Source organism: Mobula birostris, chromosome 25 (genome assembly GCF_030028105.1).
Source record: "Mobula birostris isolate sMobBir1 chromosome 25, sMobBir1.hap1, whole genome shotgun sequence".
Taxonomy (NCBI): domain Eukaryota; kingdom Metazoa; phylum Chordata; class Chondrichthyes; order Myliobatiformes; family Myliobatidae; genus Mobula; species Mobula birostris.
Window position 1 is genome coordinate 5,253,362 of NC_092394.1, and position 25,660 is coordinate 5,279,021.

Below are 25,660 nucleotides of genomic sequence, written 5' to 3' on the forward strand. Positions count from 1 at the left end.
GTCAAAGGCCTTACTGAAGTCCGTGTAGGCAACATCCACTGCCTTCCCTTCATCCACTTTCCTGGTAACCTCCTCAAAAAACTCAAACATGACCTACCACGCACAAAGCCATGTTGACTCTCCCTAATAAGCCCCTGTCTATCCAAATGCTTGGAGATTCTGTCTCTTAGTACTCCTTCCAATAACTTACCCACTACTGATGTCAAACTTACCGGCCTATAATTTCCCGGATTACTTTTCAATCCTTTTTTAAACAACGGAACAACATGAGCCATTCTCCAATCCTCCGGCACCTCACCCGTGGACACCGACATTTTAAATATATCTGCCAGGGCCCCTGAAATTTCAACACTAGTCTCTTTCAAGGTTGAGGGAATACCCTGTCAGGTCCTGGGGATTTATTCACTTTAATTTGTCTCAAGATAGCAAGCACCTCCTCTTTTTCAATCTGTACAGTTTCCATGATCTCACTACTTGTTTCCCTTAATTCCATAGACTTCGTGCCAGTTTCCTTAGTAAATACAGACGCAAAAAACCCATTTAAGGTCTCCCCCATTTCTTTTGGGTCCGCACCTAGCTGACCACTCTGATCATACTGTACCGTGCGTGGCACAGATCCACATACTGTACCATGCGTGGCACAGATCCACATACTGTACCATGCGTGACACCGAACAACATACTGTACTATGTGTGGCACAGAGGCATCACCAGTGAACTGGGTTCAATCCTCGCTTCTGGCGCTGTCTATGTAGAGTTTGTACATTCTTAAAAGAGCAGGGGTTGCCAAACTTGGGGTCCAAGGACCCCTTGCTTAATGGTAGAGATCAATTAGGATAATCTCCTCAGTTATAGAGATTCATGAAGTCACTAGTGACATTAAGTGAATGTTTTTCCCCAGGGTGGTGGAGTCTAAAACTACAGAGTGTAGATTTAATGTGAGGGGAGATATTTAAACATTCATCATCACCATTGTTATGTGCTGTGTTGTATGATGTGGGTGATCATGGTCTTTCCATGACGATGATAGTTCTTGGCAAATTATCCTACAGAAGTGGTTTGCCATTGCCTTCTTCTGGGCAGTGTCTTTACAAGACGGGTGACCCCAGCCATTATCAATACTCTTCAAAGGTCGTTGGCCTGGTGTCAGTGGTCGCATAACCAGGACTTGTGATATCCACCGCCTGCTCATACGACCATCCACCACCTGCTGCCATGGTTTCACGTGACCTTGATCGGAGGGTGGGCTGCTAAGCAGGTACCACACCTTGCCCAAGGTGGACATGCAGGCTAGTGGAGGGAAAGAGCACCTTACTCTTCCATTGGTAGAGACATATCTCCACCCTGCCACCCGATCTAAAAATTAAAGATAAGCTTTGTTGTTGCATTGACACTGAAACACCAAAAATTACAGTGAAATTGGTGATATGTGTCAAATCAAATCGGCCAGGATTGAACTGGGAGCAATCCGCAAGTGTCGCCATGCTTCTGGCACCAAAACAGCATGGCCACAACTCAGTAACTTTAATCCATACATCTTTGGAACGTGGGAGGACTACATGGTCACAGGGAGAACATACACACTCCTCACAGACAGTGGAGGGGCTCGAACCCTCGGCTGCTGTAAAGTGTGCTAAACACTATGCTGTCGTGGAGGCCAATATTTCACAGGAAGGGTGGTGAAATAAGCTGCCTGGGGAAGTGGTAGAGGCAGGTACAACCACAATGAGTAAAAGGTACACGGATGGGAAAGATTTTGAGGAATAAGGGACAACTGCCGGCAAATGGGACTAGGTCGGCATCTTGTCAGAATAAATGGTGGGTTCAAAGGTCATTTCCGTGTTCTGATTTTATGTGTGGGTCGGTGGGTTAAGTGGCTACAGTATATTGCCCCTAGTGTGTAGATAAGTGGTAGAATCTGGGGGGGGCGGTGGAGGTTGAAGGGATTGTGGGCAGAAAAAAATGGAAATAGCATAAGAGTGGACGCGGAGAGGCTATTTCCTGTTGTGGGGGAGTCTAGGACCAGAGGGACGTCCAACCTCAGAATAGAGGGACGTCTATTTGGAATGGAGATGAGGAGGAATTTGTTTAGCCAGAGGCTGGTGGATCTGTGGAATTCATTGCCTCTAGCGGGCAGTGGAGGCCAAGTCATTAGATATATTTAAAGCAGAGGTTGATAGGTTCTTGATTAGGGAGGGTGTCAAGGGTTACAGGGAGGAGGCAGGAGAATGGGATTGCGAGGGAAATGGATCAGTCGTGATGGAATGGCGTTGCATACTTTAAGGTTTGAATGGCCCAATTCTGCTCCTATGACTTATGGTCTAGGCTTGGTGTAAATGAGTGCTGATAGTCAGCCTGAGGGAAAATGGGGCTGTCTCTGTCCTGAATTCCTCCACCCTCAGCATGCAACTCAATATCTTTATACTTTATTATCGCCAAACAATTGGTACTAGAACGTACAGTCATCACAGCGATATTTGATCCTGCGCTTCACACTCCCTGGATTACAAATATTAAATATTAAAAATGCTAAAATAGCTAAAATTAGTAAATAATAAACATTTAAATTATAAATCATAAATAGAAAATAGAAAAATGGGAAGTTAGGTAGTGCAAAAAAACCGAGAGGCAGGTCCGGATATTTAGAGGGTACGGCCCAGATCTGGGTCAGGATCCGTCCAGCAGTCTTATCACAGTTGGAAAGAAGCTGTTCCCAAATCTGGCCGTACGAGTCTTCAAGCTCCTGAACCTTCTCCCGGAGGGAAGAGGGACGAAAAGTGTGTTGGCTGGGTGGGTTGTGTCCTTGATTATCCTGGCAGCACTGCTCTGACGGCGTGCAGTGTAAGGTGAGTGCACGGACGGAAGATTGGTTTGTGTGATATGCTGCACCATGTTCACGATCTTCTGCAGCTTCTTTTGGTCTTGGACAGGACAACTTCCATATCAGGTTGTGATGCACCCTAGAAGAATGCTTTCTATGGTGCATCTATAAAAATTAGTGGTTTTAGGGGACAGGCCAAATTTCTTTAGTTTTCTCAAGAAGTAAAGGTGCTGGTGGGCCTTCTTGGCAGTGAACTCTGCTTGGTTGGACCAAGTCAGGTCATTTGGACTCTCTCTCAGAGAGTCCACAAGAACAACTGACATACATTTTACACAAGACAGCGAGAAACCACTGAAGAACACAGTGCCAAAGAGTAAGAGCGAGAAGGGAAGGAAGCTGGCACAGAGCAGTGGGGTTGAACAACTTCATTCAAAGCTATTAATTCTGTGTAGCATCAGACATAACAGGCAATTAACACAAACCACAGTCAGCCCACTTACTCAGACCTCTGTAATTCCTCAGCAATAATTTCACCCCTCTTACCCACAGTCTGATTACCCCCACACCCCCCAGGTTTCCCCTGCCAGATCATGTTTCACTCTATTCCTGTATCTCTGTTGTCTGGGAGTACACACACACACACACACACACACATACACATACACAAACACACAGCTAGTACAAAAAGAGAGCAAAAAGCAAAAATAGTGAGGTGCTGTTTATGGGTTCATGGGCGATTCAGAAAATCTGATAGTGGAGATGAAGAAGCTGTTCCTAAAGCATTGAGTGTGTGTCTTCAGGGTCCTGTACTTCCTCCCTGATGGTAGCAATGAGAAGAGGGCATGTTCTGGGTTGTGAGTGACCTTAATGTTGGTTACCACCTTTTGAAGTTGTCCTCGATGCTGGGGAGGCTCGGTGCTCCAGATGGAGCTGGCTGAGTTTACAATTCTCTGCAGGTTTTTCCGATCCTGTGCAGTGGCCCCACCACGCCAGATGCTGATGCAACCAGTCAGAATGCCAAATTTTCCAGTGTTTTCGGTGACATACCAAATTTCCTCAATCTCCTCATGAAACATAGCCGTTGGCGTGACTTCTTTGTAATTGCACCAATATGTTGACACCCTCTTACTTTGTTAGTCAAATTATCAGACTGTGGCTTCTTCTTCCCTTTCTGCTTGAACTTCTGCTTCTATTCCATCTTTTTTCCTCTTTTTGTAAACTTTAGTACTGTGCACCCAATGTGATTTGTACTTTGGTCAGGATTATATCCAGGAGCTACTTCCAATTCCCAGGCACTTTTTAATTATTAACTGAGTAACAATACTAAACTCTCCACAATATTCCTCTCTCCAAAGTAGTTTCCTTTTTTTCCTACACATTGCCTGGATGCTGTCATCCGTGCCAAAGTCTCACCGTACCCGGGTTTAGTACAATATGATTATTTTATAGTTGGCAACAAGGGAATACTAAAGTGCACACTGCTCCCATTCCTCCTGCTGCAGAGGAACTCTGACCATAGCAGGGTTAGACAGGCGCCTGGCTGATAGAAAAATGGAGGCTATGTAGGAAGGAAGTGTTCAATTGACCTTGGAGTACGTTAAAAGATCGACACAACAGCATGGGCTGGAGGTATTGTACTGTGCCATGCTCCATGGGCCTTTGATAACCATAATTGATCATATCTTCTGCGATGATGATGAACAATAATAACAAATGCAAGGAGAGTTACTGTTTCTGCAGTGATCACAATCTCAACCCAGGGGAATTCTGGTTCCACTCACCAGCCACTCCTTCGTGGGCCCGCAGAGTTTTCTCTGCCAACTCTTTATCTAATCTAATCTTGAAGGCCACAGTGTTATCTGCCACCATGTCTTCAGTGCATTCCAGAGAGCAACGTCATGCTGAGTCAACAACTATTTCTGCAACACACATCAAAGTTGCTGGTGAATGCAGCAGGCCAGGCAGCATCTCTAGGAAGAGGTACAGTTGACGTTTCAGGCCGAGACCCTTCGTCAGGACTAACTGAAGGAAAAGTTAGTAAGAGATTTGAAAGTGGGAGGGGGAGGGGGAGATCCAAAATGATAGGAGAAGACAGGAGGGGGAGGGATAGAGCCAAGAGCTGGACAGGTGATTGGCAAAGGGGATATGAGAGGATCATGGGACAGTCCCTCTCCTGTCTTCTCCTATCATTTTGGATCTCCCCCTCCCCTCCCACTTTCAACTAACTTTTCCTTCAGTTAGTCCTGACGAAGGGTCTCGGCCTGAAACGTCGACTGTACCTCTCCATCAACTTCTGGCTCCTATTTGTCTGGCCAAGAATGTCCATGTAATTTCCTCCAATATGGAGATACAAGAGACTGCAGTTGTTGGAATCTGAAGCAACAAACAATCTCCTGGAAGAATTTGGTGGATTGAGCAGCCTGTGTGGGAGCAAAGGAATTGTCATTGATACTGCTTAATCGACTGAGTTCCTCCAGCACATCGTTCTTTACTCCTTAGTTTCAATATTTTACCATCATTATTCTCTGAATGCTCCCCATCCAAATATTGGTCTTATTGCAGATGTCATTCCCTAAACCAGACTCAGTGATGCTCCCTTCCACATGGGACCAGTAATTTATTATAGACATGTTTTAGAAACTCCGGTCAGGTGGATGAAAGCTGACGAAGTGCTGGGAGGATACAATGTCCATTGGATCTGTGCATAATGATGCCATCTTAAGACTGATTTATACTTGTGCGTCAAATGTACGCCGTAGGTACTGCGTAGCACTGTACCCTATGCCGTAGCCTAACATGCACCTCTCCCAAAATGTAACTATGCGTCGTGACGTCGCAGGCTGCAACAACTGTGATTGGTCCGTTTGGTAGCATCGCATTTCCTTCTATGCTGCAATCGCTTGCCATTGGGCGACTGAAGGGCAGGGGAGGAACTCCGGCTGCAATGCTTTCCATAAAGCTTTACAGACCTTCGAAATTATGAAGGACCCTGTGCTTGACGCCAGTTTGTAACTAGCTGCTACAGCCTGTCGACTTCCACCTGATGCTGAAACTCGAAATGGTGATTGCCAGTCTCTGAGTATACTGTGCACACACTGATGTGAAATAAATGGTTGGAGACGATGAACCAAATCGTCTAATCTACCTGCTGACATCCGAAAATATTCGAAATGCATTTCCTTGTCCATGTCTCTCAGTGGCCGGACAAGCACAGAAAATTCACCCTCCTTCAGTTTCAGTTGCCATTATTTGAAGTTTGAGTAAACTCAACACGAAGAAACTCAAGCAACACACAAAAAGGTTGCTGGTGAATGCAGCAGGCCAGGCAGCTTCTCTAGGAAAAGGTACAGTTGACATTTCAGACCGAGAACCTTCATCAGGACTGACTGAAAGAAGAGCTAGTAAGAGATTTGAAAGTGGGAGGGGGAGGGGGAGATCTGAAATGATAGGAGAAGACAGGAGGGGGAGGGATGGAGCCAAGAGCTGGACAGTTGATTGGCAAAAGGGATATGAGAGGATCATGGGACAGGAGGCCCAGGGAGAAAGAAAAGGGGGGCGGAGGGACCCAGAGGATGGGCAAGGGGTATACTGAGAGAGACAGAGGGAGAAAAAGGAGAGAGAGAAAAAGAATGTGTGTATATAAATAAATAACGGATGGGGTACGAGGGGGAGGTGGGGCACTAGTGGAAGTTTGAGAAGTCAATGTTCATGCCATCAGGTTGGAGGCTACCCAGACAGAATATAAGGTGTTGTTCCTCCAACCTGAGTGTGGCTTCATCTTTACAGTAGAGAAGGCCGTGCATAGACATATTGGAATAGGAATGGGATGTGGAATTAAAATATGTGGCCACTGGGAGATCCTGCTTTCTCTGACGGACAGAGCGTAGGTGTTCAGCAAAACGGTCTCCCAGTCTGCGTCAGGTTTTGCCAATATATAAAAGGCCACATCGGGAGCACCGGACGCAGTATATCACCCCAGCCGACTCACAGGTGAAATGTCGCCTCACCTGGAAGGACTGTTTGGGGCCCTGAATGGTGGTAAGGGAGGAAGTGTAAGGACATGTGTAGCACTTGTTCTGCTTACATGGATAAGTGCCAGGAGGGAGATCAGTGGGGAGGGATGAGGGGGGACGAATGGACAAGGGAGTCGTGTAGGGAGCTCAACACAGTGACATAGAAACCTCGGCGCCAACTAGCGTTTTAGCGGTGAAATGCAGAGCGACGCAGACACTAACGCTCAAGTATAAATGCTCACAACGGCGTAGGCTACGGCGTAAGCTGTTACGCTCAAGCATTTTTAACATTTAGGCTGGCGATGGCGTAAAACAAGCAGGATAGTGACGCCAGATGCGGGTGACGTAATATTTTGCGTGGTGACGCAGGCAGCCGGTTAACTGGGGCGAGTGTCCGTACGTGTACGTGCGCTGACGAAACCGTGCGTGCTGACGTGTCTGGCGACGTTCCGGGCATGCCCAAACAGCCCTGGAGGTAAACAATAACCCGGCGGCAGCGGAGAGGCGGCGGCACCGCGGGGATGGCGGCCCAGAGTCTGTTCTCGCTGCGGGTCAGCGTGCACTCGGACCAGGGTGGCAGGAAGTACATGGAGGACGTGACCCAGGTGGTGATCGAGCCCGAACCCGAGCCCGGGGAAGCCGAGAGTGGCGAGGAGGAAGACGGCGGGGTGCAGGGCCCGCGACACCGGCGCCGGCCCGGAGTAGCCTTTTTCGCCGTGTTTGACGGTCACGGCGGGCGGGAAGCGGCGGTGTTTGCTCGCGACAACCTCTGGAAGTGCATCAAAAAGCAGCGCGGCTTCTTGTCCGAGGATCCCGAGGAGTTCCGTGCGGCCATCCGCAAGGGCTTCATCGCCTGTCACTACGCTATGTGGAAGAAGCTCCGTAAGTTCCAGAGCCGGGGAAGGGAACCGGCGGCCCAGGCCGCGTTCGGTTATAGTTTAATCTGTATCAAATGGCCTCGGCCCCTGTAACGATGGCTTCGAACTCGCCCCAGCCTCTTCATCGACCCCGATGAAGTTTGGAGCAGGCCTGGGGTTTGAGTTATTTATTGACGGGCGGAGTGGGGTAGTGGTGGACGGGAGCTGGGAGTTGGGGGTATTGTAAATTAAAACCGATCGGAAGTTCTACTCGTTTCGGGGATGTTTCTTGACGTTTATCTTCAACGCTGTTCAGTGGCGTCCGTGTTATGTCTTTAGAATTAACAGCATTCAGCCGGCAACCGTGATCAGGGGGCTCAAGGTTTTTAATTCTCCCGCTCATGCCTTGCTCGGGTGTCCATCGCACCTATTTTCTGACTATGATTCGCTGGCAGGCAGGTCTCGCCATTCAAATGTGGCGGTTGATTTTGAAGGCGCCAAAGCTTTCAAAACGGCGGTGAAATCAACTTGACCTTCACGATTAGATTTAAAGTACAACAGTTTTCAGTGTTATCGTTTAATCATATGATTAAAGATTTTAAAATTGGAAATTATTCGTAATCTGTTAGACGGAGTCGCATCTGATAGATACTAGAATTAATTAAAGTTAATGGGGTTAAGGTATGAGAGCGCAGTTTCAAATCATTGAGGTTGTGGCAGGGTGGCTCGTTTGGAAGTATAATAGTGTTGAGGTGTTGGTGGGGTCATTTCTGGTCTGAGATACTCGTGATGGATACTAACCACTGACCAGGGCCCCTCAGTAGGGGCCACATCTAATCGAACGTTGATGCACCTTCAAAACCGTTCGCGCAGTGGGCGTGGACGTGTCAACGAAACTGACAGTCCTTTTGACCAATGAACCGGCTTGCCGTTGGAAGGGTGGTGGCCTGAATTGTCCAATGGGGCCGCGCGCGGTGACGTAATGGCGCGAGCATGTGAGATGCCGCTGCTAGGCGACGGCGAGTTGCAACAGTTGGGGAAATCCTTGCTCTGGGACTGACATTCGTGGAGTGGGAGTGGGCGAAGCTATTTAGGGGTCCAGGATCGCCTTGATGGACAGGGAAGTGAAGAAACATATTCTGTCTGGGGAATTGTGAAAACTGTTCACAGGGTGACTTAAGAATGACTTGTGGTGGAAAAAAAATTACTAATGAGCAAGGTTGAAATCTCCAGAGAGTAGTTGGTGAGGGGGATGGAAATCAGCTACATACTTTTAAGGTACTTGGCTGAACATTTGAAGGACCTGGAACCAGAATTAGTCCATCGATTTTGCACATGGCTGATTTATTCTCTCTCTCATCCTCATTCCCCTGCCTTCATCCCGTAATCTTTTGATGCCCATACTATTTAACTACCTATCAGCCTCTGCTTTAGATATATACAAAACTCAGGCGTTTGTGGTAATTAATATCATCCTCTGCCTAAAGAAATTCTTCATTATCTCTGTTCTAAAGGAGCATTCTTCTATTCCAAGGCTGTGCCCTCTGGTCCTAAATACTCACGTTGGATACATCCTCTTCATGTCCACTCTATTCAGGCTTTTCAATATTTGGTAGGTTTCAATGAGCAAAACTCCCCCACTATAGAAAGCATCTTCTCCACATCACCCTATCTAGGCCTTTCAATATTTGATATTTTTCATGAGATTCCCCCCTCATTCTTCTACACTCCAGTGAATAAAGGGCCCAAAGCCATCAAATGCTCAGCATATGTTAACCCTTTTATTCCTGGAATAATACTCATAAACCTCATTTGGACCCTCTCTAATGTTAGCACATCTTTTCTTAGATATGGGGTTCAAAACTGCTCATAGTATACCCAACTGTGGTCTGATCAAACCTCAGCTGACAGATGCTGCCTGATTTTCATGCAACATTCTGTATTCCAGCTTTATTTACTAAACTGAATATAAATTCCCTGTGGGGCAGCAGTTCAAAGTATGCATGTCACCATATACTACCTTAAGATTTGTTTTCTTGCAGGCATTCACAAGAAAATAGAGTACAATGGACTGAAAAACTGTACATAAACAACAACTGACAATGTGCTAAAGAAGAGAAACTGTGCAAACAATTAAAAAAAAAAAGAAATAATACTGAGTCCTTGAAAGTGAATCCATAGGTTGTGGAATCAGGTCAGCGTTGAGGTGGGTGACGTTGTCCACACCAATTCAGGAGCCTGATGTTTGTTCCTGAACTGCCCCAGGCTTCTGTACCCCCTGCCTGATGGCAGCAGAAAGAGGAGAACGTGGCGAGGGTGATGAGGGTCCTTTCTTGTGGCAGCACTGCTTACATACATAGTCACTGAAAGGGAGGGTTTTGCCTCTGATGGACTGGGCTGTAGACTTTAACGTTTCTAGGTCTTGGTGTTTCCATACTAGGCTGCGATCCAACCAGTCAAGATATTCCATAAACATGAGAAAATCCACAGATGCTGGAAATCCAGAGCTGGAGGAACTCAGCAGGTCAGGCAGCAGCTATTGGAAATGAATAAATGGTCAACGTTTTGGGCTGGAAGGGAAGGGGGAAGACGGCAGAAAATGTTGGGGTGGGGGTGACGGAAGCTAGCTGGAAGGTTATAGAGGAAGTCAGATAGGTGGGGAATGTAAAGGGCTGGAGAGGAAAGGAATCTTAGGAGAGGATAGTGGACCATAGGAGATAGGGAAAGAGGAGGAAGTGATAGGCACTTGAGAAGAGGTAAAGGGCCAGATTGGGGAAGAGGGGAGGGGGAGGGAAAAATTATTTTTACTGGAAGAAGAAATTGATATTCATATCATCAGGTTTACACTACCAAAATAGAATATGAGATGTTCTACCTCTATAGAGATCAAGGCTTCTGGGTGATAAGGTAGTATAAAATACCATTCTGGGTTTTGTAACATGCTACTACTGTACTTCAGGTAGTTAGGGTGGGGATATGTCTACCAAAGACGGAGTAAAGTGCTTCTTCCCACCACTAGCTGCAGGTCACCCTTGGGCACCTGCTTAGCCCCAGTCAGGGCCATGTGACGCCACGGGAGCAGCTGGTGTACAGTGGCATGCAAAAGTTTGGGCACCCCGGTCAAAATTTCTGTTACTGTGAATAGTTAAGTGAGTAGAAGATGAACTGATCTCCTAAAGTCATAAAGTTAAAGATGAAACATTATTTTCAACATTTTAAGCAAGATTAGTGTATTATTTTTGTTTTGTACAATTTTAGAGTGGAATAAAGGAAAGGAGCACCATGCAAAAGTTTGGGCACCCCAAGAGATTTGAGCTCTCAGATAACTTTTACCAAGGTCTCAGACCTGATATAGCTTGTTAGGGCTACGGCTTGTTCACAGTCATCATTAGGAAAGGCCAGGTGATGCAAATTTCAAAGCTTTATAAATACCCTGACTCCTCAAACCACGTCCCAACAATCAGCCGCCATGAGCTCCTCTAAGTAGCTGCCTAGCACGCTGAAAAATAAAATAACTGATGCCCACAAAGCAGGAGAAGGCTATAAGAAGATAACAAAGCGTTTTCAGGTAGCTGTTTCCTCAGTTTGTAATGTAATTAAGAAATGGCAGTTAACAGGAACGGTGGAGGTCTGGAAGACCAAGAAAACTTTCCGAGAGAACTGCTTGTAGGATTGCTAGAAAGGTAAATCAGAACCCCCATTTGACTGCAAAAGACCTTCAGGAAGATTTAGCAGATGCTGGAGTGGTGGTGCACTGTTCTACTGTGCAGCGACACCTGCACAAATATGACCTTCATGGAAGAGTCATCAGAAGAAAACCTTTCCTGTGTCCTCACCTCAAAATTCAGCGTCAGAAGTTTGCAAAGGAACATCTAAACAAGCCTGATGCATTTTGGAAACGTCCTGTGGACTGATGAAGTTAAAATAGAACTTAGCAGGTCAGGCAGCATCAGTCAGAAACGATGAGTCGACGTTTCGGGCCGGAACCCTTCATCAGGACTGAAGAATGAAAGATGGGGAAGGATTTGAAGAATGCTTGTAGCTTCAGTTGAAAGACCAGTAATTTGAAAGATAGAGGGGTGGGGGAGGGGAAGCATTGACATAGAGTGAAATAGGGATAGAGGAACGGAGGGGGAGGGAATTACCTCTTATACCGTCTAGGTAGTCTCCAGCCCCTTGGTATGAACATAGAATTCTCCAACTTCCGGTAATTCCCTCCCCCTCCCTTCCTCTATCCCTATTTCACTCTACCCCCTCCCCGAGCTCCCTCATGGTTCCGCCTCCTTTTTCTACTACCCATTGTTTTCAGGGCTATGACGTCAATGCTTCCCCTCCCCCACCCCTCTGTCTTTCAAATTACTGGTCTTTCAACTGACGCTACAAGCATTCTTCAAATCCTTCCCCATCTTTCATTCTTCAGTCCTGACGAAGGGTTCCGGCCCGAAACGTCGACACATCGTTTCTGACTGATGCTGCCCGACCTGCTGAGCTTATCCAGCATACTGAAAGTGTTGCTTTGATCTTTTACAGCATCTGCAGATTATTTTGTGTTTAAAATAGAACTTTTTGGCCGCAATGAGCAAAGGTATGTTTTAAGAAAAAAGGGTGCAGAATTTCATGAAAAGAACATCTCTCCAAGTGTTAAGCACGGGGGTGGATCTATCATGCTTCGGGCTTGTGTTGCAGCCGGTGGCACAGGGAACATTTCACTGGTAGAGGGAAGAATGAATTCAATTAAATACCAGCAAATTCTGGAAGCAAACATCACACCGTCTGTAAAAAAAAAGAAGCCGAGGATGGCTTCTACAACAGAATAATGATCCTAAACACACCTCAAAATCCACAATGGACTACCTCAAGAGGCGCAAGCTGAGGGTTTTGCCATGGCCCTCACAGTCCCTGACCTAAGCATCATTGAGGGTCTGTGGACAGACACCAAGAGAGCAGTACATGCAAGACGGCTCAAGAATCTTACAGAACTAGAAGCCTTTTGCAAGGAAGAATGGGCGAAAATCCCCCAAACAAGAATTGAAAGACTCTCAGCTGGCTACAGAAAGCGTTTGCAAGCTGTAATACTTGCCAAAGGGCGTGTTACTAAGTACTGACCATGCAGGGTGCCCAAACTTTTGCTTTGGACCCTTTTCCTTTTTTATTTTGAAACTGTAAAAGATGGAAATTAAAAAGTAATCTTGCTTAAAATATCAAAGAAATGTGTCATCTTTAACTTTATGCCTTTTGGAAATCAGGTCATCTTTTACTCGCTTAGCTATTCACAGTAACAGAAATTTTGACCGGGGTGCCCAAACTTTTGAATGCCAATGTATATCACAAGTCCTGGTTACACAACCACTGATGCCAGGCAGACAATCTCTGAAGAGTATTGATAATGGCTGGGGTTACCCATCTTGTAAAGACACTGTCCAAAAGGAGGCAATGGCAAACCACTTCTGCCAAAAAAAAATTTGCCAAGAACAATCATGGTCATTGAAGACACGGCATACGACTTGGCACATAATGATCATGATGACTACTGTTCTTGCCCCTTCATTTGGTATCTAAGGGAGAGTAGAGAAAGGTAAAAGAGGTTTTCAGAACTGGGGTAAGATCTTGAGGACACTCCAACCTTGCCTGAGGTGGGGTCCAGGATTTAGACCCAACCATGTTGAAGGAATGTTAATGCTTGCTGTCTGTGTTACCATTGGCAATGAAAGATTGTGGGGGTAGAGCTATTGCCGTGAATTTTGTACATGAGCTGGATGAATGTTTAGGGTAGTTGCTAAGGTGTCCAGTCGAGTGGGCCACTTGTTCAAGCTGGTGTCTAGCATCTTGTTGTTCCTGCAATCAGGAGGCAAGTGAAAACTTGCCTGAGTATTCCTGGAAGTGTGGGATTTTAGTGGGTGTAGCACCGGAGAAGATTGAGAACGGGAGAGGTCTACAGAATAGCGTGGGCTGAGGGTTATGAGCAGAAGTTGTTTCCACAGAAAGGAAGCAGCCATGGACTTGAGGTGATTGCAGAATTATTAATCTTGCACTCAATGTCAGTAAGACCAAGGAAGTTGTGAGAACACAAACCAGCCTCAGTGAGCAGCTTCAAGATCTAAAATGGGCACAATATATTCATGAAAAAGGCATCCTACCGATTATATTTCATTAAGAGTTTGAGGAGATTTGGTACAGCACAGAAACCGACCTTTTGGCCCATCTAGTCTATGCTGAACTGTTATTCTGCCTAGTCTCATCAACCTGCACCCAGACCATAGCCCTCCGTACCTCTCCTGTCCATGTACTTATCCCATAGCCTCTTTTAAATGTTGAAATAGAACCTACATCGAGAATCCATCACTTCCTCTAGGAACTCATTCCACATGTCACCAAATTTCCACATATGTACCGTGAAGGGCATCACCGTCTGCTATGGAAGGTCCACTGCACAGGGTCAGAAAAAGCTGCAGAGGGTTGTAAATTCAGCCAGCTTTGACATGGGCACTCGCCACTCCACCATCGCCGGCACCTTCAAAAGGCGATGTCTCAAGAAGCCAGCATCTACCACCATCCACACAGCTTCCCCGCTGCCGTCAGATTTCTGAACACCAGCTCACCAGTTTGCTGTCTTTTTGCATGACTTGTTTATATTTTTACATTTTTTGTTGTAACTTTAATACTGGTTCAAGGCAACACATCTGTCAGTGATAATAATCCTGATTCTGATTAGCAGATTGGAGATGGATATCAGTAGCTAGCAGGTGGACTTGACCAAGAGAGAGATTCAGGTGGGGGGAGGTAGGAATGGGCCTGGTTTCTCAGCTGTGTAGTGATCATCTGGACTGGAGTACAACACTTTCCTGAAACAATAAGGTATGAAGATTTGTAACCACAGCAGGTCTATGGTCCTACTAAAATCCAGTTGTCCCAGAGCATGGATGAACGAGAAACCGGGTATTGGATCGATACAGTATCAGTGGGTACTGGTCTGTCACGGTATAAAATCAGGATACGGCACCGTAAACACAAAATAATCTGCAGATGCTGTGATCAAAGCAACACTTTCAGTATGCTGGATGAACTCAGCAGGTCGGGCAGCATCAGTCAGAAACGATGAGTCGACATTTCGGGCCAGAACCCTTCGTCAGGACTGAAGAATGAAAGATGGGGAAGGATTTGAAGAATGCTTGTAGCTTCAGTTGAAAGACAAAGGGGTGGGGGAGGGGAAGCACTGACATCACAGCCCTGAAAACAATGGGTAGTAGAAGAAGGAGGCGGAACCATGAGGGAGCTGGGGGAGGGGGTAGAGTGAAATAGGGATAGAGGAAGGGAGGGGGAGGGAATTACCGGAAGTTGGAGATTCTATGTTCATACCAAGAGGCTGGAGATGACCTAGACGGTATATGAGGTGTTGCTCCTCCGACCTGAGTTTAGCCTCATCATGGCAGTAGAGGGGGCCATGTATGGACATATGGGAATGGGAAGCAGAGTTGAAGTGGGTGGCTACTGGGAGATCCTGTCTGTTGTGGTGGACGGAGCGGAGGTGCTCAATGAAGCGGTCCTCCAATCTGCGTCGGGTTTCACCGATGTAGAGGAGGCCGCACCGTGAGCACCGGATGCAATAGGTGACCCCAACAGACTCACAAGTGAAGTGTTGTCTCACCTGGAAGGACTGTTTGGGGCCCTGAATGGTTGCAAGAGATGATGTGTAGGGACAGGTGTAGCACTTACGCTTACAGGGATAAGTGCCGGGTGGGAGATCAGTGGGGATGGATGTGTGGATAAGGGAGTCGCGGAGGGACCGATCCCTGCGGAAAGCGAAGAGGGGTGGAGAGGGAAAGGTGTGCTTAGTGGTGGGGTCCTGTTGAAGGTGGCGGAAGTTGCGGAGGATAATGTGTTGGATCCGGAGGCTAATGGGGTGGTAGGTAAGGACAAGGGGAACTCTGTCCCTGTTGTGGTTGTGGGAGGATGGGGTGAGGGCCGAAGTGCGGGAAATGGAGGAAATGCAGGTGAGGGCATCATTGATGACGGTAGAAGAGAAACCACGATCCTTAAAGAAAGAGGACATTTGAGATGTCCTGGAACGGAAAGCCTCATCCTTGGAGCAGATGCGGCGGAGACAGAGGAACTGGGAATAGGGAATGGCATTTTTGCATGTGGCGGGGTGGGAAGAGGTATAGTCGAGGTAGTTATGAGAGTCAGTGGGCTTGTAGAAGATGTCAATGGACAGTCTGTCTCCAGAGATGGAGACCAAGACATCGAGAGAAGTGTCCGAGATAGACCAAGTGAATTTGAGGGCTGGGTGGGTATGGTACCGGTGGGGAGAGGTCTGTCATTGTATAACACTGGGGTATGGTACAGGTGGGGATGGGTCTGTCACTGTGTAACACCGGGGTATGGGTCTGTCAGTGCATAACACCAGGGTATGGTACTGTTGGGGATGGGTCTGTCCGTGTACAACACCGGGGTACGGTACCAGTGAGGACGGGTCTCACCGTATAACACCGGGGTGCGGTACCGGTGGGGATGGGTCTCACTGTATAACACCGGGGTACGGTACCGGTGGGGACAGGTCTGTCACTGTGTAACACTGGGGTATGGTACCGGTGGGGATGGGTCTGTCACTGTATAACACCGGGGTACGGTACCAGTGGGGATGGGTCTGTCACTGTATAACACCAGGGTACGGTACCGGTGAGGACGGGTCTCACTGTATAACACCGGGGTACGGTACCGGTGGGGACGGGTCTGTCACTGTATAACACCGGGGTATGGTACCAGTGGGGATGGGTCTGTCACTGTATCACACTGGGGTACGGTACCGGTGAGGACGGGTCTCACCGTATAACACCGGGGTACGGTACCGGTGGGGACGGGTCTGTCACTATAACACCGGGGTATGGTACCGGTGGGGATGGGTCTGTCACTGTATAACACCGGGGTACGGTACCGGTGGGAACGGGTCTGTCACTGTGTAACACCGGGGTGCGGTACCGGTGGGGACGGGTCTGTCACTGTATAACGCCGGGGTACGGTACTGGTGGGGACGGGTCTGTCACTGTATAACACCGGGGAATGGTACCAGTGGTGATGGGTCTCACTGTATAACACCAGGGTACGGTACCGGTAGGAACGGGTCTCACTGTATAACACCGGGGTACAGTGCCAGTGGGGACGGATCCGTCACTGCATAACACTGGGGTACGGCACCAGTGGGGACGGGTTTGTCACTGTATAACACCGGGGTACAGTACTGGTTGGGGATGGGTCTGTCACTATTTAACACAGGGTACAGTACCTGTGGGGATAGGAAGTCACTGTATTACACCGGGCTATGGTACCGGTGGGGACGTGTCTCTGTCACTGTCGGACACTGGGGTACGGTACCGGGTCTATCACTGTGTAACACTGGGGCACTATACATACGACTGTTATGAGATTCTCCATGCAAGTCTGGGTTAATGCTCACCCTGTCTGTCTCTCCCTTCCCATTCTCAGCACTGTCTGAGTGGACTACTGAGCGATTGTAGAGTCACGGGATTCCATGTTGGTTCTGAGGAGTAATGTAATCCCAACGATCTCAGCAGGATGTGTGAGCTGGGAGGTTCCTGTCATCTGTCATGCACCAGTCATCGCACTACTTTTGCAATTTTTTTTGGGGCAGACATCCTGGAACCATCCCAGCTATCCTTAGGCAGGCAACTGAGACACGGTCTCCGTGGAGATGTGTGTTAGCCTGATCCCATGGAGAATAGTGATGGGACTGTGCAGACAATCTGTTTTTTAGGCTCATTAGTTATACAGTTGCAAGAAAAGTTGGTGAACCATTTGCAATTATTTGCAGAAAGCCTGGGTTCACAAACTTTTTCTTGCAACTGTACATTATCACAGGATACTGGGAGAGTTGCCACCTCCAGAGAGTGAATCTGGAATGGTTTCCTTCCACTGGAGATGACAGGGCTACGCCAGCATTGTGCCAGAATGGCTTTCTGTGCTATCTCTTCTGGAATTGACCTGGGAGGAGAGATGGGAGAGATATGCACCTCTGGAGCTGTAGGCTTGCCTGTGGTGCTGTTGTCCACGGCCTCAGCCTGCCCTGGAGCTGGAGCTGTAACAGTAGGCTCTCCTCCATGGAAGGTGTTGAGGAGTGTGGGCAGGCACTGTGTGGACTTGTGGTTCCAGTGTGTGTGTGTCTTTCTCTCTCTGTCCATCTCTCCCTCTTCCTCTCCCCCCACCCCCAGCTCTCTCCTCTCATTCTGTCCCTCTGTCTCACAAACACACACTCTTCCCCCTCTCATAAGTCGTGTGGAAAGACCCACTTCTCTGCTATCTGCGAACCTACACACTCACACATTTTTGTGTCTCTGTTGCTCTCTCTCTCTTACACAGCAGACTGTATGTCTTTCTGTCTGTCTCACTCACTCATGGGGATGCGGACGGTTGGGACCTCACAGCTTGTCTGTCTGGACCAGCAGCAGGAATTCAGCCCCTCATCACTCTCTGTCTTTCCCCTCGCAGCTGACTGGCCAAAGACCCTGACCGGTCTGCCCAGCACCTCAGGCACCACCGCCAGCGTTGTCATCATCTGCCGGGACAAGATGTACGTAGCACACGTGGGTGACTCTGGTGTAGTGCTGGGGGCACAGGACAGCCCAGCCCTGGGTCAGGGCCAGAGTGAGGGCACCGTCCAGGCCCTGGAGGTGACACAGGATCACAAGCCTGAACTTCCCAAGGAGAAGGAGAGGATTGAGGGGCTTGGCGGCAGGTAACTGGGCTGAGGGCATCACTGGGCAGATTGCTGAGGGTGGAGGGAATTTAACTGTAGGTGGGCTGGGGGTTGGGCTTGCACAAACTCTCCCATCCACCAGTACTGTCTGTCCCCCTACCCCTAAATCTCTCCACACCTGCCCCCCTCCCCTCCTCTTTCTCCCTAAAATTTCCCTGCCTCCTCCCCACCATCTCTCTCTCCCCCCCCCCCCCCCCCAAGTCCGTGTGCAGTCTTTGTTTAATGCCGGCCCATCCCCTCCGCAGTGTCATTAACAAGTCGGGAGTGAATCGTGTGGTGTGGAAGAGGCCCCGACTCACCCACAACGGCCCTGTGCGGAGGAGCACCGTTATTGACCAGATCCCCTTCCTCGCAGTGGCCCGGGCACTGGGTAAGTTACTGGGTGCAGGCCTCCTGGAGGAGACCGAGGGGCGGGATGGGGAGGGTCATTTGCTTGGCAGTTTTTACAGCCTCCTTCCCTTCTCTCCAAAGCCACTGTTGCTTGCTGGTAACCTGACTCTGGGGTCACAGAGTCAGAGTGTGGAAGCAGGTCCTTGGCCCTACATGGCTCTGTTGTACTTCGCCACACTGTACCCATCTGGTACACTCCTGATCTCCCAGTCCACCTCGTTGTGGCTCTTACTCTTTGTCTGCCTACCTGCACTGCATCTTCTCTAACTGTAACTCTGACTCTATGTTCTGTTCTCTTTCTTCTACCTCTGATGCAATTCTGTTTGCCATGATCTGTCAGGGTGGTGTGCAAATTCACTGTTTCTCGATATATGCAATGATAATAAACTGATTAGAGGCACAGATGGAATGGACAGCCAGCGATATTTTCCCAGGACAGAAATGGTTAATATGAGGGGCATAATTTAAGGTGATTGGAGGAAAGAATAGGAGGATGTTAGAGGTAGTTTTTTTAACAGAGGGGTGGATGCATGGACTTCGAGGCAAGTGATCCCAGGTTCGACTCTGTGCTGGGTTGAACGTTGAGCTAGCAACTCGGCTTCAAGAAAAAACAGACAAAATGCTAAAGAAACAGCAAAATTGTCGCCCGATGCGCCACAAGGTGCCAGGAGGAATACTGACAGCAATAAATTAAAATAAGAAATAAATATTAAAAATTAATTGCAAAACAAAACAAAAAAAAATTTAGGAGGTATTGTATATGGGTTTATTGTCCACTCAGAAATCTGATGGCAGTGAGAAAGAAGCTGTTCCTGAAATGTTGCGCCTCTGTTTTCAGGCTCCTTCCTGTACCTGCTCCTTGATGGTAGCAATGAGAAGAGGGCATGTCCTGGGTGGTGGGGGTCCTTACTGATGGATGCTGCCTGTTTGCCTGTGATGGAGCTGGTTGAGTTTGCAACATTACACTTTTTCCAATCTGGTGCAGTCGTCCCTCCATACCAGACGGTGATGCAACCAGTTAGAATGTTCTCCAGAGTATATCTGTAGAAATTTGTCACCAAATTGATTTTATGTTTAAATACTGGTGGGGTTGGGCTTGGTGAAGAGCTGTGCCTGGCCAATCATTTCAGTTTCCTAGTCTGTTCCCACAGGGGACCTGTGGAGTTATGACTTCTACAGCGGTGAGTTTGTGGTCTCACCAGAACCGGACACAAGTGTTCACACCATCAACTGCCGAGACCACAGGTACATTATCCTCGGCTCTGACGGGCTGTGGAACATGATCCCCGCTCAGGATGCTGTCACCATCTGCCATGACAACGAGGACAGGAAACGATTACTGGTGAGACATCAGGCTATCCTCCCACCCTAACCATCTTCTTAACCTGCCCCTACCTTTGTGGTTAGTGCTGAACGTAAGATTAATGTTAAAGGTGCATGGTAGTGTATTGGTTACTGCTCGGGGAGGTCAGAGTTCAAAGTTCAATTCCAGTTTGCAGTTTCAACTCGCTAAGGAGTTTTTTATACTCTCCCTGTGACCATGTAATTTCCTCCCACAATCCAAAGACGTACTCATGAGTAGGTTAATTGGTCATTGTAAATTGTTGTGTGATTAGGCCAGGGTAGATAGCCGGGTTACTAAGCAGTGTGGCTCATTGGGCCGAAGAGTCTGTTCTGCCTGTATCTCTAATGGTGGTCACGCTGTTGGAAGCATGCCGATATTTGCGGGCTAATCCTAGCTGGGGCCAAGGAGTAGGTTACTTTATCTCTAAATGAAGTAAAATAAATCCTTTGCTCTGTGTACCTGGCAGGAGGAGGCTGGACCGGCAAGTGCCAGGCTCCTGGTGAACCGGGCGCTGGGCCGGTGGCGACAGCGGATGCTGAGGGCCGACAATACCAGTGCCGTGGTGATCTGCATCGAGCCGCCTGCTCACGACTGCCGGCCCCTCGGCCCTGAAGAACTGCGGCTCGAGCTGCACCGGGGACCCCCCCACTGTACCAAAGACAGCCGGACGCGGACACCGTCACCGTGTGTCTCCTCCCCACTGAAGGTACGTCCGCGAAGCAGAAGAGATCACAATTCTGTGCCGTGACCCTCCCACTGTCGCCCTCCAGCACTGGGAAACTCACCCTTGTCCCACCCCCACCTCACAGGATGCCCCCTCCCAACTCCACTTCCCAGCGCTGTAAGTATATCTGGGGGGAGCAGGGATAACGAGGAAACTAACTCTCCTCTTCCCCCCAACCCCCACCATCTGGGGAAAACCCTCGAAACCACCCCTGCTCCCTGCACCAGCGCACTTCACCTCCTCCCCATAACTGTGGCTCCACCTCAAACCCCCTGTCAGCTGAACCCACCACCCACGCCTATGTCCTGAAGAGGGGTGGAGGTCATGTGTTGGAGGAACTTGGCAGGACAGGCAGTGTCCGTGGAGGGGAATGCGCAGTCGACCCCTCAGGTCCTGATAAAGGGCTTCGACCCACTGCCCAATCCCACCTCCCACGGCAGTTTTACACCCTATGGGTACTGCCTGAACACCCTCCTGTCCACCCCTTGTCTCTGCAGACCGAGGGGGGGGGTGTATTATGTGATGTCTGTCACCATCAAATGGCCCGGGCTTCACGTTTAGCTGGAGGACAAGTCCTGAGTTAGATGTGGAGCCAGTTAGGAGGGTGGATTCAGGAGGAGAGGGGTGGGTGGGTAGGGGGAGGGGATCGGAGTAGGGTGGGGGGTTAAGAGGGAGCAGAGTGTTCAGTGGAGGCGGGGTGGGGGGAAGAGTGTGGCACAGGCAGCTGGCTTCTGATCCCCTCCCCACCCAACACCTAGACACCGAGTGTGGTTCCTGCCTTTGCAATGCACTCTGCTCTCCCTCCCTCGCCTCGTATCTGTCCCCTCACGCCCTGGTCATACAGTCTCTTCTCACCATACCGTTTCCCCCTCCTTCTGTTCCTTTCACCTTCCACCACACTTGATCCTCATCTCCCCTCCTACCCTGCCGATACTCCTCCCTCCCTCTCCACTTCTCCTCTCACCCCTACACCTCCCACCCCCCTTGCTATACCATCACCACCCCCTCTACATACCTGCCCTCTCTCTTCACCTTGCACTCCACCCCTCCACACTGTCACCCCTCCTGGTCCCAAGGGGTGGGGACAGGGATGTTCTTCTGGCTGGTGCCCAGGGTGGGGTGGCACCGGTTCGCCATGCACCCCCTCTCCCCCTCTCTAATTTTCTGTGCTCTGCCCGCAGGCCACTGGCCAGTTGTCGCCGCCCTGGTTCTGTGCTGGTTTTGTTCCTGTGTTGGCAAGGAGAGAGAGCCGGTGTGGTGGGGAGAGCCCGCCCCCTGTGGTCACCACGACGATCGAGAATCGGGGGAGGGAGCCTGTACCGGGCTGGAGCCCTCAGGCCGGCGGCGGGGGGCTGAAGCGGACACTCGAGGAGCTGAACGGGGCGGCACCTGGCTCGGCCAAGAGACTGAAGGGGAGGGGTGGCCGCGGGTCGGTGGGGGGCGCGGCAGGAGCCACGGCTGCGGCCCCCGCCCCCACCCCTACTCGCCGACGCCATTCGGAGAAACCGGTGACCCGCAGGAGCCTGAGGGGTCAGCGCCGCCTGAGGAATGCACTTCTGCCCCAGCACAGGAAGACCATTTGTGTGTGCTGACGGTTGGAGGGAGGGACAGGGGTCAGTGGGGGGAGAGAAAGGTAAATAATTATTTTAAAGTTTGTACAGAGAATCAAAATCAAGATGATCCACGAGAGCGCTGAGGCTTTGTACTGTTGATTTGTGAAGGGGCAAGACTCCCTCCAGAACTTTGTCTCCCGCCTCCGCCATTTCCCCCATCCCTCCCCTCCTGCCCCCTTCGTTCAAACATCATCCTCCCCCCCTCTCGCTTTACCTCAGCTTCTCTCTTAATCCTCTTCCCATTGTCAGCTCAGTCTCTCTCACTCCTCCCTGCCTCCCTCCAACTCTCCCTTGTACCTCTACAGTCCCACGCTGTCGCATTCTCACCTACCCGCTGCCCTCTCCCTCACCTCCTTCCCACCCTCCTTTCTTTTACGATGATTAGGAATTGCCTTCATTTGGCTGCCTTCCCTGTTCCTTGTCGTCTTGAGGCTGCCCAGCTGTCGTCTCTGCTTCCCGGGCTTGGTTCAGCTCGGAGATGGGGACAGGGTTCCTCTAGTAGCTCGGCCGATGGAGTTCAGCTCCTTCCACCATTCCACCCATGTACCAGGCAGGTGGGCAGGCAGTGCCTCCTGCAGGCATCGAACCAAAGCCCCTGGGCCCAGCTACCCCTCTGTGTTAGGAACCGCACCTGCCACTGACTGTGACCATTTGCCGAATTATGTGAGATAGTGTGGGATGGGTTGTGGGGAGTTGCCCTCCTGTCAACTGTTAGCCCTCATCTCACTTCCCCTCTCCCATCTGATCCTGAACCCCAGCCTTTCATTTGATGGATAATCTGTTTTAACCCCTTTCTGCTTCACTCCTGTTTTAAAAATAAACAATACTTAAGTCACAATTTTTGCAAGGAGCCAGTCATCTTTGCACAGCAAATTAAATATTTAACTCAATTGCCAGTGGGTCTTGGGGACATGAGAACTCACCATCAGGGCGGTCATTATGTACCCATGCCTTCCTTTGTGAGGCTCATCGGCTGGGACTGTCTTTAACCAGTTTGAGATTTCTTTGGTGTGCCATTTACAGAGTTTGTCTTTTCAGGCAGAGGTTTCAATATGGCACTGTTTTGGTTTAATTAAGGGTGGGTGGGTGTGTGTGTTTGTGTGTGTGTGTATGTGCGTGTGTGCATGTGTGTACATGAATGTGTGCCTGCATACTTGAGAGATGTGTGTGTGCGCACGTCTGTGTGCTGCCATGTCTGTGCACACATCCCCTGTCAGTAAATGCCCAGGAACCTTGTGTGTGCATCTGGTACAGGAACCATGGTAAACCATCTGCCGTGACTGCTATGCAGCCTGGCTGTGGGACCACTGCCCCTTCCTGTCTGACCAATCACTGGCCAACCTGGCGCCGGAGGGTGGTGGGAGTGAGCCAAGCGGCCTCCCTGTGATCGTACTGTCCAACTGGCCGGGCTGTTGAACCCTCCTCGTCACTTGCTGCAGGCCTCCTGGGGTGACCAAGCAATCATGTTTCTGCGTGACCTGACTGATTCCCGGAACAAACCACCTCCTGTTCCTAATCCAGAGTTTATCTTCCTAATGAAGGTGCGGTGACAAAGAGGAAATGAATCTTGTGGGGTCCCTTTTTGTGCCACTTGCTGGATCCTCGTTTATCACTGAGGGAGTTTTACCCCCAACTCCTTACACTGATGGTGCTGCTACATTTACAGAGGGGAGTTTTACTAATTTTGTATTAATATATATATGTGTATAGATATATATATATATATTTGAAAGCTCTGTTTCCAAGTATTAGTCTCTCGTTATTCTACTGTTTGCTAAATAAAATGATGCCTCTCTTATCAGTACCATTGTCTGATTGTCACTGTGCTTCTCTCCATTGTTTCCAAAGCAGGACTGCCCCGTTTGAGTGGGTGTAAGTGCATCTTGTTCAGCTGTAGGCTGAACGTGCCAGGGCCATCGATGTTGTGGGTGAAGGGCGGGTGTGAGGGTGCAATCACAGGCTGAGGGGATGATGACAAGCTGCGATGTCTGTCGAGGTTGTTACGCAGATTTAGGTTTTTTTCTAGATTCATAGGGATGACTTTTTGGACAGTGGGGGGAGGGTTAAAGGTCAGGTTAAGATTTAGTGATGGGGATGAGGGGAAGTTTATAGTCTTAATTTAAGAGTCGGGCAGGAGTGGTGGTCGGTGTCCACGTCACTGCACTCTGTGGTTGAAGGCCAGCAATCCCTATGGATGGATGTTGGGTTGCCAGACACCGAGAACGAACACCATCCATCCTCATGGATGGATGTTGGGTTGGCAGGCACTGAGGATGAAAACCAGCCATCCCTATGGATGGATGTTGGGTTGGCAGGCACTGAGGATGAAAACCATTGACCCCTGTGGTCAATAAACGATGTGGGCAGTACCCCACCCCCACCCAGCTCAACAAGTCTCCACAGGTTGGCAAGTCTTGGGTTTGGAGGCCTGTGTGGGCAGGAGGCACACGGGACAAAAATATGTGGGTTGCTGGATTAACTGGCCTATAAATTGTGAGGCAGGACAATCAAAAGGGAGCTGATGGACATGCGGGAGGAAATCGTGGACTGATGAGATTGCTTCTCTGGGGCTCGTATGGACCAAATGGCCTATTTTGTCTTAATCGAGTTACTTACACCCAGGAGTGTGTAACAAAGGAACCCTTTGCAGATTAACTCCTCTGTCATTGATACCTCCTGCTCCCTGACCCGTATAGCTGTAGGGTGGCAGAGTGGGAAAAGCTGCTGTACTCCACTGTGTGGTGTTTGCATGTTCTCATTGTGACTGCATGGGATTTCCTCGGCCACTCTGGTTTCCTCTCACATCCCAAAGAGGTTTGGATTAGAGGGTTAGCTGACCGCCGTAAATTGTCCCAAGTGCCTTCTCGCGAGATGCACAGTGGAGAGTGTCCCGACTGGTTGCATCATGGCCCGGTATGGAACCACCACTGTCCAGGAATGGAAAAGTCTACAGAAAATTTCTGGATACAGATGATACTCTTCTCCTTTGTACCCTCTAAAGCTTCCATATCTTTCCTAACCTAGTCAACCTTACTTTATACCTCAAAACCTGAAGGTGCCACCTAAGAGATTATTAAACAAAATCAATACATGATATTGGAGATGATTTCACTGGCACGGATCCAGAGT

The 25,660-nt window shown here is 49.2% G+C and overlaps 1 protein-coding gene across 1 annotated transcript; it reads left to right on the plus strand.

Annotated features, from left to right (window-relative positions):
* The first annotated feature begins 7,273 nt into the window (after positions 1-7,273).
* LOC140187561 (protein phosphatase 1D-like) lies at positions 7,274-24,323 on the plus strand. The gene is made up of 6 exons (XM_072242974.1): positions 7,274-7,716; positions 18,192-18,438; positions 18,705-18,829; positions 20,001-20,191; positions 20,661-20,900; positions 22,100-24,323. The coding sequence occupies exons 1-6, from the start codon at positions 7,356-7,358 to the stop codon at positions 22,508-22,510; spliced, it is 1,575 nt and encodes a 524-aa protein (XP_072099075.1). The 5' UTR covers positions 7,274-7,355; the 3' UTR covers positions 22,511-24,323.
* Positions 24,324-25,660: the final 1,337 nt, after the last annotated feature.